The sequence below is a fragment of the Bos grunniens genome, chromosome 7, assembly GCF_055505025.1.
Source record: "Bos grunniens cultivar Pamir isolate PY7600 chromosome 7, Bosgru_T2T1.0, whole genome shotgun sequence".
Classification (NCBI taxonomy): domain Eukaryota; kingdom Metazoa; phylum Chordata; class Mammalia; order Artiodactyla; family Bovidae; genus Bos; species Bos grunniens.
The window spans coordinates 1,245,769-1,261,052 of NC_141171.1; the positions used below are offsets into that span (position 1 = coordinate 1,245,769).

Below are 15,284 nucleotides of genomic sequence, written 5' to 3' on the forward strand. Positions count from 1 at the left end.
CCTGTGTGCACAGCAGAAGCACCCCCGTCTACAGTCCTCCCTGCACACCTGCAGGTTCTACAACCGCAGATCACACCACTCTCAGATTAGTAATTAGAAAAAATTAATTAGTTAATTAATTAATTAAAATTAGTAATTAATTTAATTAATTAATTAAAATTAGTGATTAGAAAAAATTAAAATTCAAGAAAGTTCTAAAAAAACAAAACTTGAATTTGCTGTGTACCAGGCACCTATTTACATAGTTTTTAGATTGTATTGGGTATTATAAGTAAACTAGAGGTGATTTAAAGTATACAGGAGAATGTGCATGAGTTTGTGCAAATACTGTGCCATTTTACATAAGGAACTTGAGCATCCTCAGATTTTGGTATCCAGGAGGGGTGGTGGACCCATTCACCTAAGGATGCCAACAGATGACGGCACTCCCATTCTGTCACACAGAATATGAAAAAGACCTACACTCAAGGGTTGAGATTTAATAAAACTGAAGTTTATGTTCTCAAGAACATCCTTAAGTCACACTCACTTTTTTTCTTTTACTGTGAGTATGTAGTAGTGAAGAACACAATGGTATCATTTGGGGTCATTTGGGGCTTCTGTCTCAGTTCAGGCTAAGGAAGCAGTAATTTTACCCATCATTCTATTATGTAGGAGTGCAAATGTTAAGACAGTGAAAAGGCAGGAATATTTTATGAATACGAAGATAGGTTTGCCCTCGTGGACCTCCTGAAAGGGTCCTGGAGGCCCCCAGGAGCCCAGGGACGACGCTTTGAGATGTTGCTCTAGGATATACCTGTGAACGGAACCACTGCCTGCCCTGCGTCAGTCACAGGCGATGCCTAGTGAGGCTGTATCCATTTACACTGCCACCAGGGAGTTATTCTTGCTCCACCGCCTCATTGACACTTGAAGTTGTCAAACTTAAATTTTTGTCAGACTGTTAAATGGAGCATCTTTTCATGTGTTTTGGACCTTCTTGTTTTCTCTTCTATGAAATGCCTGTCCCTAATTTTCCTGCAGTTTTCTATTACTGATTTGTCTTTTTTCTTAAGGATTTTTAAGAGTTTTGTGTGAGTATTTAAAATATGTACTAGTTAATTATCCCTTGTCAGTTAGATGTACTGCAAATTTTCTTCCCCTGGTTGATTGCTTTGCCTTTCATTCTCATTACTGTGTCTTTTAATGAATAGGTGTTCTTAATTTCCTCCTTATAAGGAATTTACATTTTTGGATTATTTCTGCCTTCATAATTTGAAGCTATGCTATTAGGTACAGACAAATTTAAACTCATGCTATATTCTCAATAACTCAAAAATGTTATCTTTATACAGTTACCCTTTAAACTCTTCAATGCTTCTTGTCTTAGAGTCTTTTTTGGGGGATGGCACCCCACACCAGTACTCTGGCCCGGAAAATCCCATGGATGGAGGAGCCTGGTGGGCTGCAGTCCATGGGGTCACGAAGAGTCGGACACGACTGAGCGACTTCCCTTTCGCTTTTCACTTTCATGCATTGGAGAAGGAAATGGCAACCCACTCCAGTGTTCTTGCCTGGAGAATCCCAGGGACGGGGGAGCCTGGTGGGCTGCCGTCTATGGGGTCGCACAGAGTCGGACACGACTGAAGCGACTTAGCAGCAGCAAAGTCTATTTTGTCTAATATTAAGATAGATATGTGATATTTATCATGCGTATTTTTCTATTTTTATTTATATCCCTGTGTTTGGGATGTAGCTCTTGAAAATAACAGGCGGTTGGATTTTTTTTTTAATTAATGACTAAACAAATCCATATAGAGTAATTTCTGATCTGTGTGGATTTGTTTTTACCGTCTTCTGTTGTACCTTGCCTTCTTTACCTATTCTTTTTTCTTTCTTTGCTTCTTTTGGATTCTCTGAAATTGTGATACACTTATACAGTGGATTTATAAAATTATGTTTCCATTTTTTAAATTATGTTTCTAAAGGACATTTGATAGCACATGAGAACGTTCATGTGGGAAAATATGGAAATATATAGTTATAGATAGAAACGTACATACATATGACTGATCCTCATTATTTGTCATCCTTATATCCTATAGTCATCATGAACACTGAATTGGCAAATTCTGAGTCCTTACTCCTAAGGAAAATATAAGATTGGGTTCTTTGCGAGCATCTCATCACAGCCTTTTCATCAACCAGTCAATATATAACCTTGATTTGTGTGTGTTTCTGTTTAATGAGCCCTTATATTGTTGATTCAGTAACACTGAATTCATGGCCAACAGTACAACAACGCACGTCTGAATGAAGCTTGTCAGACACATATTTTCTTCCTTAGGACACATGTCAGCCTCCGTGTGCTTAGGAACGTGAGGCAGCATGGCAGCGCTGTGCTGGAGGGTTCCATCTCTGTGCTTGGGGCCACTCTGACCAGTGAAATCACCAACAAACATCACGAACATGCAAAAAATGACACTAAGTAGATTAGAAAAAGGACACTTGTTTACAGTACAGAAGCCGAAACCAGAAGTCAGGGCATCAGCTCAACCTCAGCTGGGAACTCACAGGCGTGCTGGGTGACAAACGTCTTGCCGCTCTGTGCATGTCCACAGATGACCAAGAATTGATGTGAGTGTGAATTTGGAGGTTACAAATGAAATGAAATTTTAGGAAGCAAACACGAAATTTATGAGTAATGAGCATTAACTGTGTGTAGGGGTATATAATATATACATACATTAAGTTACATCTTTAGGTGTATAGAAAATATAACTAGAAGGATATGTCAAATCACTGATATTTGTGGATGGTTTTGAGGTTTTGATGTTTCTGAGATCGTCTATAATGATGATGGCTGACTTTTAAAAAGTTATTCATGTTCAAAAAGTTACAGACAAAAAGTCTGAGCGTGGTTCTTGTGTCTTTCCTAGCCTTGTTTCAGTGACAAGACTAACAACCTGGAAGCTTACGTGAAATGGTTCAACAGACTGTGCTACCTCGTGGCTACGGAGATCTGCATGGTGCGTAGACCCTGAGCTGGCATGGCCAAAGTTGGCCGGGGCTGGAGAGGAGTCCCCCTGGGGGGGAACCAGAAGGCCATGATAAGCCCATCTGTCTCCTAGCCCAGAGCCAGGCTGGGCACCCTCTGGGACACCAGGTGTTACCTGGCTTTTGCCTGTAGAGACATTTCCCCCTGAGTAGAGCCTGGCATGAATCCACCTGCCGGTCCCAGAGGGAGTCAGAGAGATGCTTACTGAGGGAGAGGGGAGTGGGCTATCCACTTCTCCCACCTGTGCCTGGGGCGGCCTGGCCTGCAGCTGAATTCTGTGTGGCTCACTCAGGACTTGGTAGAAATAATCCAACTTTAAGAAGTGGGAGATCACCCTTTGAAGTCCAGGTCCCTGGCATCTCCCAGAAAGCAGGGAGATTCGGCAACACCGAGCTGGACGTGCTGGCCACTGGATCTCAGCCCTGCCAAGCCAGACCCTGCCGAGCCTCCTCCACGGCAGCGGGGCCCTCTCCCCAGTCCATTCCTCCACTGTGAGGTGAAGCCCAGGGCCCCCTGTCTCAGGGACAGTTTGGAGGGAGCATATGTGCTGGGGTGGGCTCTCTGGAAGCAGACAGAGCTTGGAGAGTAAGGGGTTTGTTTATGGGGTCAACGCCTGCAATCGAGAAAGTGGGAGAGGCTCAAGTGGCTGCCGTCAGGACGCCCACACCCTGCCGTGGTCGAGCCTGCTCGTCCGCCTTGCTTGCTCACTGTCGCCATCGCTGTGGCGGCTGCCCTCCAAAGCACAGCAGGACCTCAGGTGGCAGCCCCCTGAAGGGTGGGCTCCTTCAGGGTGCCACAGCTCCACCAGTAACACAACACACTTCTCAGCAGCAGTAAAGACCACGCCGCACGTCTGGGAGGCAGGCGATCTCCTTAGAGAGGACACTGTGGGGTTCCGTGAGCCCTGCCTCTTCTGACTTCGCATCCCTGGCCTGGGAGCCAAGAGAGATGGGGCTTTACCTGAGCAAAACCTGGACCGAGCTCACCCCAGAGCCGGGCATCACTCAGCCAGAGAAGGACATGGTCTGGTTCTGAGTCCTCAAAGAAGTCAAAGTCTCACACAGTCAGCTGGCATTGGGGGTGAGGTCGCACAGTCATTTGACAGAAAGCAGTGGTGGGGCTGCTAGGGGACAGGGCCTCGGGGTCACCGTGTGGCCACCACACCCCATGCAGAGTGAAGGCTGTTTGGTGCTGGGAAGAGAGGTGAGGTGGCTCTGCTTCCTGCACCCAAGGGAAGAGATTCTGGCACTGAGCCTGAGAGGAGGGGGACATGAGAGGCCCCCAGTGCCCCCCATGTTGCAGGTGGCTCATGTGTCCCCACAGAAGTCCCACCACCCTCCACTTGACCCTCTGTGCAAAGGACTCTGTGCTGCCTCCCCCCGGGGCGTGGTGAGACCCTGAGTCCTCAGGCTGCAGATCACCTGGTCCAAAGCATCTCAGCTGGAAAGTTTAATGAGGGGCAAGATGCCTAAGCAGGTCAGCGCAGGGTGGGGACCCCTCGTCACTGAGGCTCGGGTACCCTGTCCCCAGCCAGCCAAGAAGAAACAGAGGGCCCAGGTGATTGAGTTCTTCATCGACGTGGCTCGGGAGTGCTTCAACATCGGCAACTTCAATTCCCTAATGGCCATCATCTGTGAGTGGGCCGGCCAGGCCTGGGGCCCCTAGGGCAAGTGCTCCCAGAGAGGGTGGGGCGGGCGCGGCCAGGCAGTGGGGCGCCAGCCAGGATGTGCCTCTGAGCAGGAGGTGGGTGCTGGCTGGGCCCCAATTCCCCCACCCTACCCTGAAGTCCTGGGGAGGTGCCCCTTTAGAGGCAAGCCCAGCCCTTTCAATGTGCTTGGTGAGAGCTTGGCAGCGTGTACCCAGATTCAGGGCGAGTGGGGACCCAAAGCAGGCTCCTGGTCACAGTATAGGCCCATGTTGTGGGCATGGGGACAGGGGTCTGCACATACAGAAGCCAGGCCAGCCTGGACACAGCGTCCATTGGCGCCCACCCACCCCTCATCTGGCAGGCTGAGGCTCCCCCAAATGTCAGCCCTCATCAGGGTGCAGCCTGAAAGGATTAGGGGATCACCCAGCTGGGGGCTTCCCAGAGGAGCTGTGTAGCAATAAAACTATGCAGCCCAGACTACGCCTGCCAGCCTGGCCCTGTGCCCAGCTTAGCCATCCCTCTTCCAGCTGGCATGAACATGAGCCCGGTCTCCAGGCTGAAGAAGACTTGGGCCAAAGTGAAGACAGCTAAGTTTTTCATCCTCGAGGTAAGCAAGGCTACTGGGCTGCTGGGGGCCACCAGCATCCCCAGGACACAGTTGCCCGAATGCCTCCCTGTCTTCTTGCAGCACCAGATGGACCCAACAGGCAACTTCTGCAACTATAGAACAGCCCTGCGAGGGGCAGCCCACCGCTCCCTGACTGCCCATAGCAGCCGGGAGAAGGTAAGTCAGAGGCTTGCCTGGCCCTCAGAGCTCCTCCCTGCTCTGGACCACCTGGGCTCAGGAGAGCTGTATCAGAGATCCTAGGTGGGGACTGGAAGGTCACTTGGTCCAATCCCTGCCCTTCTACAACCCCTGTAATAGATAGTCATGCCATCTTGCTTGAATGCCTCCAGTATACGGAACTCACCATTTCCCCAAACAGATCAAGACACTCCCTAGCAGCTCTAACTGGTAGCTAGATGGATGGATGGGTCAATGGAAGAATGGATGGAAGGATAAATAGATGGGTGGAAGGGTGTGAAGAGGGGAGGGAGGAAAGATGGAAGGAAGAGTGGAAGGCTAGAGGTTGGAAGGAAGGTAGAGGGAGGAAATGAAGGAGGGGAGGAAGGGAGGAAGTTTGGAGGTGCTGTCGCAGCCCTCCAGTGCCCCAGGCCAAAACTTTGCGGCCAGAAGTTCACTCTGCTCTCTTCCTGCCTGTGGCTGGCTCCTTCCGCCCCTCCCGCTCCCCTCGTCTCTGTCGTGAAGCCCCTCCACACAGGTCTCTCTGGGTGACCTCCGTGTTGAGCTGGGTTCCGATGGAACCGCTCAGGTCCAGAGAACAAGGGCACAGGTTTACAGTCGTGAGGACGCACAGAAGTGGTGAAAAATTCTCCCACATGGGAGATGCTGCCACCCTGAGGACCGCTCCAACGGCCCTGCCTCCAAGAGGCCTGCACCAGGCACCCGAGGGGCCGCCTCTGTCCCCAGAGCCCCACTGCCCTGGATCCCCACCCTCCATCCATCTCAGCAGGGCTCCCATTCCAACTCCATTTAGCCCTCACACCCCGGAACTGGACTAGGAACTCAGCACCACGGTGAGGGGCTGCAGATGGACGGAGACCACCCCACCTCTGGGCCCAGTAAGGAAGAGGGCAGGACAGGGCTCTGGAACAGAGCCCGCTGGTCCTGTCCTGTGTCCACTGCTTACCACTCTATGAGCTCGTATAAGCTACTGTACCTCAGTTAGTAAAGAATCTGCCTGCACTGCAGGAGGCCCAGATTCAATTCAGTTTGCCTGGGACTACCCCAGGCTTAGCACCACAAGTTCTGCATTCCAGGAAACTCCTGTTGCCGACAAACCCTAGTGAGCCTGGCTCTGGCCCTGGCTTAGTGGTCACTAGCTAGGTGACCTTGTCCCAGGCCCTGACACTCCATGGGCCTCAGTTTCCCCTGCTGCCCTGCCCAGCTGAGCCAGCCACGCTTCGATGCTGTGCCGAGTGCTCAGTGCTCAGCTTCTCACCTCCAAGCCCTTGTCAGCTCGGATGGGGAATGATCTAGGCATTCCCCGAGCCAGAAGTGCCAGGACTTGAGGGACGGGCTGGAAGCTGGCTGTAGCTGGACTGGCCCCACGGGCCCAGCTCTGGAGCCTGAGGGCAGAGCAGATGTGTTATTTCCTGTGCTGGCAAAACACAGCACATAAACTAGGTAGCTTACAACAACAGAAATGTCCTGTCTCACAGTGCCAGAGGCCTGAGGCCAAAGTCAAGGTTGGCAGGGCCACGCTCTCTCCGGAGGCTCTATGAAAGGATTCTTCTTTGCCTCTCCTGGTTTCCGATGGCCATATGCATTCCTTGGCTAGTGACTGCATCACTCCTACCTGTCTCTGTTTTCACATGACTGTCTGAAACAGATAGTATATGTCCAAATTTATCTCTTTTTATAAAAGTACCTGCCCACATAATCCAGTATGACCTCATCTCCACTTAATTCCATCCATAGCAAGACTGTATCTCCAAATAAGTTCCCATTTGTAAGCACTGGGTTTTAGGACATGAACATGCCTTTTCTGAGGGGCACAATTCAATCCACACATAAGGTAGACCCAACTGACCCCCAGCAGTAGTCTGAGCTGTCAGCAGCTGGTCTCCTTTCTTGTGCTAAGTGCTAAGTCACTTCAGTCATGTCTGACTCTGTGTGACCCTGTGGACTGTAGCCCACCAGGCTCCTCTGTCCATGGGATTCTCCAGGCAAGAGTACTGGCATGGGTTGCCATGCTCTCTCCAGGGGATCTTCCCCGCCCAGGGATTGAACCCGCATCTCTTACATCTCCTGCACTAGCGGGCAGGTTCTTTACCACTAGCACCACCTGGGGTCACCAGGTGCAGAATAAGGAGGGAGAAATAAGACATCCGACAGTGAAACAGACATCTGGCCCTTCTCAGGCTGAGTGCAGAAGCCCATCCCTTCAGGAGCCAGAGTAGGGATGTTTCCTGGCCTTGCCCTGATATGGTGCGATCAGATCTTTAGCTTCAAGAAAGACATGGAATAGCACATTGTTAAATATATTTGTAAAAGAGGCCAAAGAGTTTCACAGCAGATGATTCACATTCCATTTTTTTAATTCATAAAACCAAAACTTTTTAAAAAATTGTTCTATTTCCATCTATTTATTCTTGTTTTTAATATTTATTTTATATTTAGCAGTGTGCTCAGCACACAGCATTCCTCCTGGGGCACATGAGTGGGGAGGCCTGTCTGTGGACCCGTGATCCGTGGGGGGAGGCTCCCACTGGCCTTTCCCAACAGACGATGGGAGAACATTCAAAGGCCACTGAAACTCTGCATCTTTCCCTCGGCCCCAACACGAGGGGGGAATGGTATTGTATACAGCAGGAGCTCAATCAGCACTGGGGTCCGATGGGGCCTAGGAGAAAATAGTCTGGCTCCAGTTTATGCCTCCTTTGCGGTTTCCACGTTGCCCACCCCCATGGTGCATACTAAGTAGTCTATAACCCGTGGATCTTTGAGACTGGGCAGCCTTGCCCGGGAAGTCTCTCCTGCCCTCTGCATGGGGCTATCTGAGGGCCCTGGGGCAGGGGGCTGCTGACACAGCTGCCTCTCTCCTGTGCAGCCACTATGGGGAGGCCAGCTAAGGGCTGACCTGCACCCTCTCCCTTCCAGATCGTCATCCCCTTCTTCAGCCTGCTCATCAAAGACATCTACTTCCTAAATGAGGGCTGTGCCAACCGCCTCCCCAACGGACATGTCAACTTTGAGGTAGGGTCCAGGCCCTCGGAGGGCCTGCCACCAAGTTAGGCAGACTGATAAGACCTCCCAGAGCTGGCCCCGAGTGGTTGGATTAATGTAGGGCTCTGAGGCGGAGTGCAGCAGTTTGCAGCCAGCATCAGGGTGGGACTGTTGGGGTCCCTCTGCATCTTCCGCAGGAAGAAACTGAGGCTCATGATCACGTGGATCCCCACTCTGTAGAGGCCTTGTGCCCAGCACAGGTGAAGTAGCATAATTTTCAGTCCTTAAGAAGCATCAGGCTGGTGAGAGAGAGAGCCATGCAGATCCATGGTGACAACTGACGAGGTGCTGTGACAGGAGCCGCATAGGAGCACAGTTCAAGGTCAGGAGAGGCCTTCCAAAGGACGGGCCCTTAGCAGCAGGAGGAAGTGATCAGGCAAAGTGGAAAGAAGGAGATAAAGACTTCCTCTCCCTCTGCAGATAACATCACTGGCAGCTCAAGTGTTCTTCCCTCCTCCAGGAAGCCCCCACTGACCTCACAGGCAGAGGGAGGCCCTTACATAGTGGGCTGTTATCCATCAGTCACAGCACTCAAGTCCCCAAGCTCTTTAGAAGCAAGGCCGGGCTGATCCACTCCGTGTCTTGACCCGACACACAGACTCAGGCAGCACATGTGTCTCAAAGTGGCTTGTGGGCTGGGCATGGAAGGGGGCAGTGGAAGAGGAGTCCCAGGGGCACAGGCTAGTGGTAGCAGATGGTCACTGAGTCAGACAGAGCATCGCATGAGCAGGGGCACAGGCTAGTGGCAGCAGATGGTCACTGAGTCAGACAGAGCATCGCATGAGCAGGGGCACAGGCTAGTGGCAGCAGATGGTCACTGAGTCAGACAGAGCATCGCATGAGCAGGGGCACAGGCTAGTGGCAGCAGACGGTCACTGAGTCAGACAGAGCATCGCATGAGCAGGGGCACAGGCTAGTGACAGCAGACGGTCACTGAGTCAGACAGAGCATCGCATGAGCAGGGGCACAGGCTAGTGGCAGCAGATGGTCACTGAGTCAGACAGAGCATCGCATGAGCAGGGGCACAGGCTAGTGACAGCAGATGGTCACTGAGTCAGACAGAGCATCGCATGAGCAGGGGCACAGGCTAGTGGTAGCAGATGGTCACTGAGTCAGACAGAGCATCGCATGAGCAGGGGCACAGGCTAGTGATAGCAGACGGTCACTGAGTCAGACAGAGCATCGCATGAGCAGGGGCACAGGCTAGTGGCAGCAGATGGTCACTGAGTCAGACAGAGCATCGCATGAGCAGGGGCACAGGCTAGTGATAGCAGATGGTCACTGAGTCAGACAGAGCATCGCATGAGCAGGGGCACAGGCTAGTGGTAGCAGATGGTCACTGAGTCAGACAGAGCATCGCATGAGCAGGGGCACAGGCTAGTGACAGCAGATGGTCACTGAGTCAGACAGAGCATCGCATGAGCAGGGGCACAGGCTAGTGATAGCAGATGGTCACTGAGTCAGACAGAGCATCGCATGAGCAGGGGCACAGGCTAGTGGCAGCAGATGGTCACTGAGTCAGACAGAGCATCGCATGAGCAGGGGCACAGGCTAGTGGCAGCAGATGGTCACTGAGTCAGACAGAGCATCGCATGAGCAGGGGCACAGGCTAGTGACAGCAGATGGTCACTGAGTCAGACAGAGCATCGCATGAGCAGGGGCACAGGCTAGTGGCAGCAGATGGTCACTGAGTCAGACAGAGCATCGCATGAGCAGGGGCACAGGCTAGTGACAGCAGATGGTCACTGAGTCAGACAGAGCATCGCATGAGCAGGGGCACAGGCTAGTGGCAGCAGATGGTCACTGAGTCAGACAGAGCATCGCATGAGCAGGGGCACAGGCTAGTGACAGCAGATGGTCACTGAGTCAGACAGAGCATCGCATGAGCAGGGGCACAGGCTAGTGGTAGCAGACGGTCACTGAGTCAGACAGAGCATCGCATGAGCAGGGGCACAGGCTAGTGGCAGCAGATGGTCACTGAGTCAGACAGAGCATCGCATGAGCAGGGGCACAGGCTAGTGATAGCAGATGGTCACTGAGTCAGACAGAGCATCGCATGAGCAGGGGCACAGGCTAGTGGTAGCAGATGGTCACTGAGTCAGACAGAGCATCGCATGAGCAGGGGCACAGGCTAGTGACAGCAGATGGTCACTGAGTCAGACAGAGCATCGCATGAGCAGGGGCACAGGCTAGTGATAGCAGATGGTCACTGAGTCAGACAGAGCATCGCATGAGCAGGGGCACAGGCTAGTGGCAGCAGATGGTCACTGAGTCAGACAGAGCATCGCATGAGCAGGGGCACAGGCTAGTGATAGCAGATGGTCACTGAGTCAGACAGAGCATCGCATGAGCAGGGGCACAGGCTAGTGACAGCAGATGGTCACTGAGTCAGACAGAGCATCGCATGAGCAGGGGCACAGGCTAGTGATAGCAGATGGTCACTGAGTCAGACAGAGCATCGCATGAGCAGGGGCACAGGCTAGTGGTAGCAGATGGTCACTGAGTCAGACAGAGCATCGCATGAGCAGGGGCACAGGCTAGTGATAGCAGATGGTCACTGAGTCAGACAGAGCATCGCATGAGCAGGGGCACAGGCTAGTGATAGCAGATGGTCACTGAGTCAGACAGAGCATCGCATGAGCAGGGGCACAGGCTAGTGATAGCAGATGGTCACTGAGTCAGACAGAGCATCGCATGAGCAGTGACTCCCAATCCACAGGAAAGCAGGGGCTTTTCTCCTGCAAGTGGGCCAGCCCTACCCTGGTACAGCCCCACTCATTCTCCAAGTGGTAGCAGTTCTGGGTTGGACCCTCACTCTGTCCAGTCTCAGTCTCTCCCACCATGGGACAGGGCTTCCACCATGACCACACAGAGGGCCTGGGAGGCGTGGACATGCAGCAGGGCTGGCCAAGGGCTCTGCCGCTACCTGCTACTGACAGGGCCCACAGCGAATGCCTGGACTGTCTCACCTGGAGCTGCCTCTGCTGTGGCCTCACCTGGACACCCCAGCAGGTCTTCACATGCTACCCACAGGCCTGATGACCCCTGAGGGCTGGGCATAGCTGGACGAAGCCCAGTCCAGCAGGTGGCCTGGGTGCCGCATCCCAGGGGAACAGTCCAGGCTGCAGGCAACAAGGAAGAGGCTGGGCTTGGGAGACCACAGGGGCTAAGGGGCCAGGGAGTTCACAGTGCACACCCTGTCTTTTGTCTTTCTTGAATTGGTCCTTATAACCAGGGCCTAGGAGGAAGGGTGGGTGGTTGGACAAGAAGGCAAGGTACCTAAGTGGCCGCAGATCCCTGGGCATGGGCAGTGGGGGCTAGAGGCAGACACCAAGGCTGATCAGAGGAAGCCACAGAGTGGGGTTCTCACCCAGTCACACCTTTGTATTTAAAAAGCCTTCTTTAAGTTAGCAGATTTAAAATTTTAAATAAATGTATTTAAATTTTACTCAAAATTCTACTTCAATGAGTTAAATTTTATTTAAATACATTTATTTAAATGCATTTACATCTCAGACTTACTGTAAGTAGGGATATATCAGTTGCCATAAGTTGAGATAACCACAAAAATAAGCAGAACGAAACTAAAGCAGTAGTCACCTCTAGTAATGCACTGCCTGCTGATGGCCATAGCCCAGGACTGCCCTTTCCCCAAGACAAGAAAGGGGGATGAGCCTTAGGTATTGGGTGTAGCAAATTCTTCACAGAGAATAAAGAGAGATGACCAGCATCCAGATTTCCTGATGAGTGACTGTCATTTTCTGCCCTGTGATCCACTCTGCCCGCCCTAGAAGCAGGCCTCACTGGGAGTGATGAGAGAGGACGAGCCAGGGCCAGCTCCGCTGTCACAGGTGACCTCCAGGCACTAAGGGCGCCTACACTTTATGTCTCTATGTCGTTGGCAGAAATTTCTGGAGCTGGCCAAGCAAGTAGGAGAGTTCATCACCTGGAAACAAGTGGAGTGTCCCTTCGAGCAAGACCTCAGCATCACCCACTACCTGCACACTGCCCCCATCTTCAGCGAGGATGGTAAGGCAGCCCCTGGCCTCCCTTGGCCTCAGCCGTGAAACTCGTGGGAGGTCTCTTAGTCACATCACTGTTCAGGGCCCTTGCTGTGAGCAGGGATGCGCCACACCCAAGTGTGCTGGTTCTGGGAGGAAGCAGAGAAGACGGCATCCCCCAACTGGATAATTGCTGCCCCCAGAGCACAGGACAAGGCCTGGGGAGATGCAGGTTGTGGCCCCAAGGTCAGGCTGCTCCCTGGGCACAGTTTGGACGCTGTTGGACCTTGTAAATCTGAACGATGTTTGACCCTAATTCCCTCATCAGGAAAGTGGGCATGGTGATAAAAACAGCCCTCCCAGGGCTCATGTGGGGATGGTAAAGCACCAGCCTGACTGTGGGTCTTTTCACAGCTGGTGTCTGCGTGTGTATGCATGTATGCAGTGTGAGTACTCATGTACATATGTGTGCATGTGTAATACACATCGTCATGAAATGAGGCATCCATTCTCCCAAGCACTGTTGATATCCGTCCCCTTAAATAGGTTAGCATTTCCATCTGATCATTTGTCAGATACAACAGATTTGCTTATGAATTTACTGAGTATACTCCCGGAGCTGCCTCCTCCAGAAAGAGAAAGTAATGGAGAAGCAGTCATCTGGGGCTGAGTTGATGACCTTCGCAGGGACAGTGTGGCCCCATGGTGAGCTGCTTTCTGGATGCAGGATGTCATGGGACCACACTGGGAGGACCCTGCTTAGCACACAGGAGGCCTGATCCTCATCATGGCAGGCCTTCTATACATGGACCCACACCCGTGCTCAGGAAAACATCATCCGCCAAAAATAAAAAATTAAGGGAAAGAATTTTTTAGTGACTTGCTTCTGAATTAATATTTTCAACTTGGCCATTTTATTTTTTATATTTTGAAGTTAGTAAATTTGTGGGGGGGGGGTCTCACCCATATCTGGAGTCTCCCCTACCACACATAATGATAAGCTCACCAGCCTGGGTGCTCTCACCCCAGAAGCAGTGTTACCTATTGGCACCTATTGCATCTATAAAGTTGGGTAATGAGAGAAACTACTTCCTAGGGCCATGGTGAGAATTAACTGATGGGGACCAGTAAAGCCCAGTGGACTACATTCAATCAATACTGGTTGTATTCGTTTCTTATTGATGTGACAGATCACCACAGATGTGGTGGCTCAGAACAACACAAATTTGTCCTCTTATGACTACAGAAGTTAGCAAGCCTGAAATCAGTTCTACTGTGCTGAAATCGAGGTGTTGGCAGAACTGGTTATTTCTGAAAGTGTTGGGGGGAAATCCATTTCCTGGGCGTTTACAACTTCTTGTGGCTGCCTGCCTGAACTCCTTGGTTTGTGGCCCCTTCTTCATTATGCTTTCTTATACCAGCCTCTACTTCCACCATCATATTGCCTTCTGAAGTCAAGTCTCCCTCTTTCCCTCTTATAAGGATACTTGTGATTGCAGTTAGGACCCACCCAGATAATCCAGGATAGATAATCTCCTCATCTCTAGATCCTTAACTAAATCATATTTGTGAAGTCCCTTTGGACCATATTCAGGGGATTAAGACCTGTATCTCTGGGGCCATTATTCAACCTACTAATGATTATTGTCATTAGTAGAACGTGGGCAATAAAATGTCAGAGGCACATTAGGAGAGAGGTGGGGAGAGTCTAGGGGCAGGAAGAGGAGAGGTTTGGGGGTGCATTCCATTCACTCCTTTAGTCAACAATATTTCTAGAGAGTCTGCTAACTGCCAGTCAGACAGACTGCCATGAACATACAAGTAAAATCCTGGCCCTTCTGGACTGCCCTTAGAGGGAAGCATCTTCCATTTTGACCCTCCTTTCTTCCTATCCTTCCCTCCACCCTCCACCCCCGACACACACACACACACAAAATAAGGCTGAGAAAATCAAGAAAAGGAACATAAGATGTATTGGGCCCCAGTTAGGATGGTCGAAGCCGCTGACAAAAGCCTGGCCCTGCCCTCAGTCCCATCGGACCTCTCCTGACAGGACATGCTGGCAATCCAGTCAGCTCCCTGAAACAAGAGAAAATAGAGAAAATCTCAGCAGAGACATAGAATATATACGGAAGAGTCAAGTGGAAATTTTAGAACTGAAAAATGCAACAACTGAAATAAGAAAACTGAACGGATGGGTTCAATCGCATAATGGAGAGAACAGAGGGAAGAAACAGTGAGCTGAAAGGCAGAACAATAGAAACTATACAGTCTTAACCACAGAGAAAAAATTGACTGAGCCAAGCCCGAGGGGCCAGTGGGACTGTAACAAAAGATGTAGCACTTGTGTGATCAGAGTCTGGGAAGGAAAGGACAGGCTGGGTAGGGTTGAAAAGTACTCACAGACGTAATGGCAAGAAATTTCCCTACGTGGAAAAGACACAGACCTACAGATTCAAGAAGCTGAGTGAATCCCAAAAGGGATAAACCAAAAGAACCTATACCGAGACATATCATAATCAAACATCTGGAAACTAAAGAAAAAAAAAAACAATCTTGAAAGTCCCGAGAGGGAAATGACAGTACCTACAGGAGAAAAACAATTCAAAGACATCAGGTTCATCATCAGATACCACAGCCAGGGGCAGTGGCACATTTTTCAAGTGCTGAAAGGAAACAACTATCAACCCATAATTTTATATCCAGTGAAAATATCCTTTAGGAACTTACTGTAGATAAGTCAAAATG

The 15,284-nt window shown here is 50.9% G+C and overlaps 1 protein-coding gene across 3 annotated transcripts in view; it reads left to right on the forward strand.

The window, feature by feature from the left end:
- Positions 1 to 15,284, forward strand: part of RASGEF1C (RasGEF domain family member 1C) — a 123,048-nt gene that overhangs the window by 102,864 nt on the left and 4,900 nt on the right. For all 3 annotated transcript variants that reach the window (XM_086407856.1, XM_086407854.1, XM_086407855.1), the window contains 6 exons: positions 2,919 to 3,008; positions 4,568 to 4,670; positions 5,213 to 5,292; positions 5,374 to 5,469; positions 8,410 to 8,505; positions 12,441 to 12,564. In XM_086407856.1, coding sequence (XP_086263982.1) covers positions 2,919 to 3,008; positions 4,568 to 4,670; positions 5,213 to 5,292; positions 5,374 to 5,469; positions 8,410 to 8,505; positions 12,441 to 12,564 — 589 coding nt within the window. The remainder of the gene's footprint in view (positions 1 to 2,918; positions 3,009 to 4,567; positions 4,671 to 5,212; positions 5,293 to 5,373; positions 5,470 to 8,409; positions 8,506 to 12,440; positions 12,565 to 15,284) is intronic.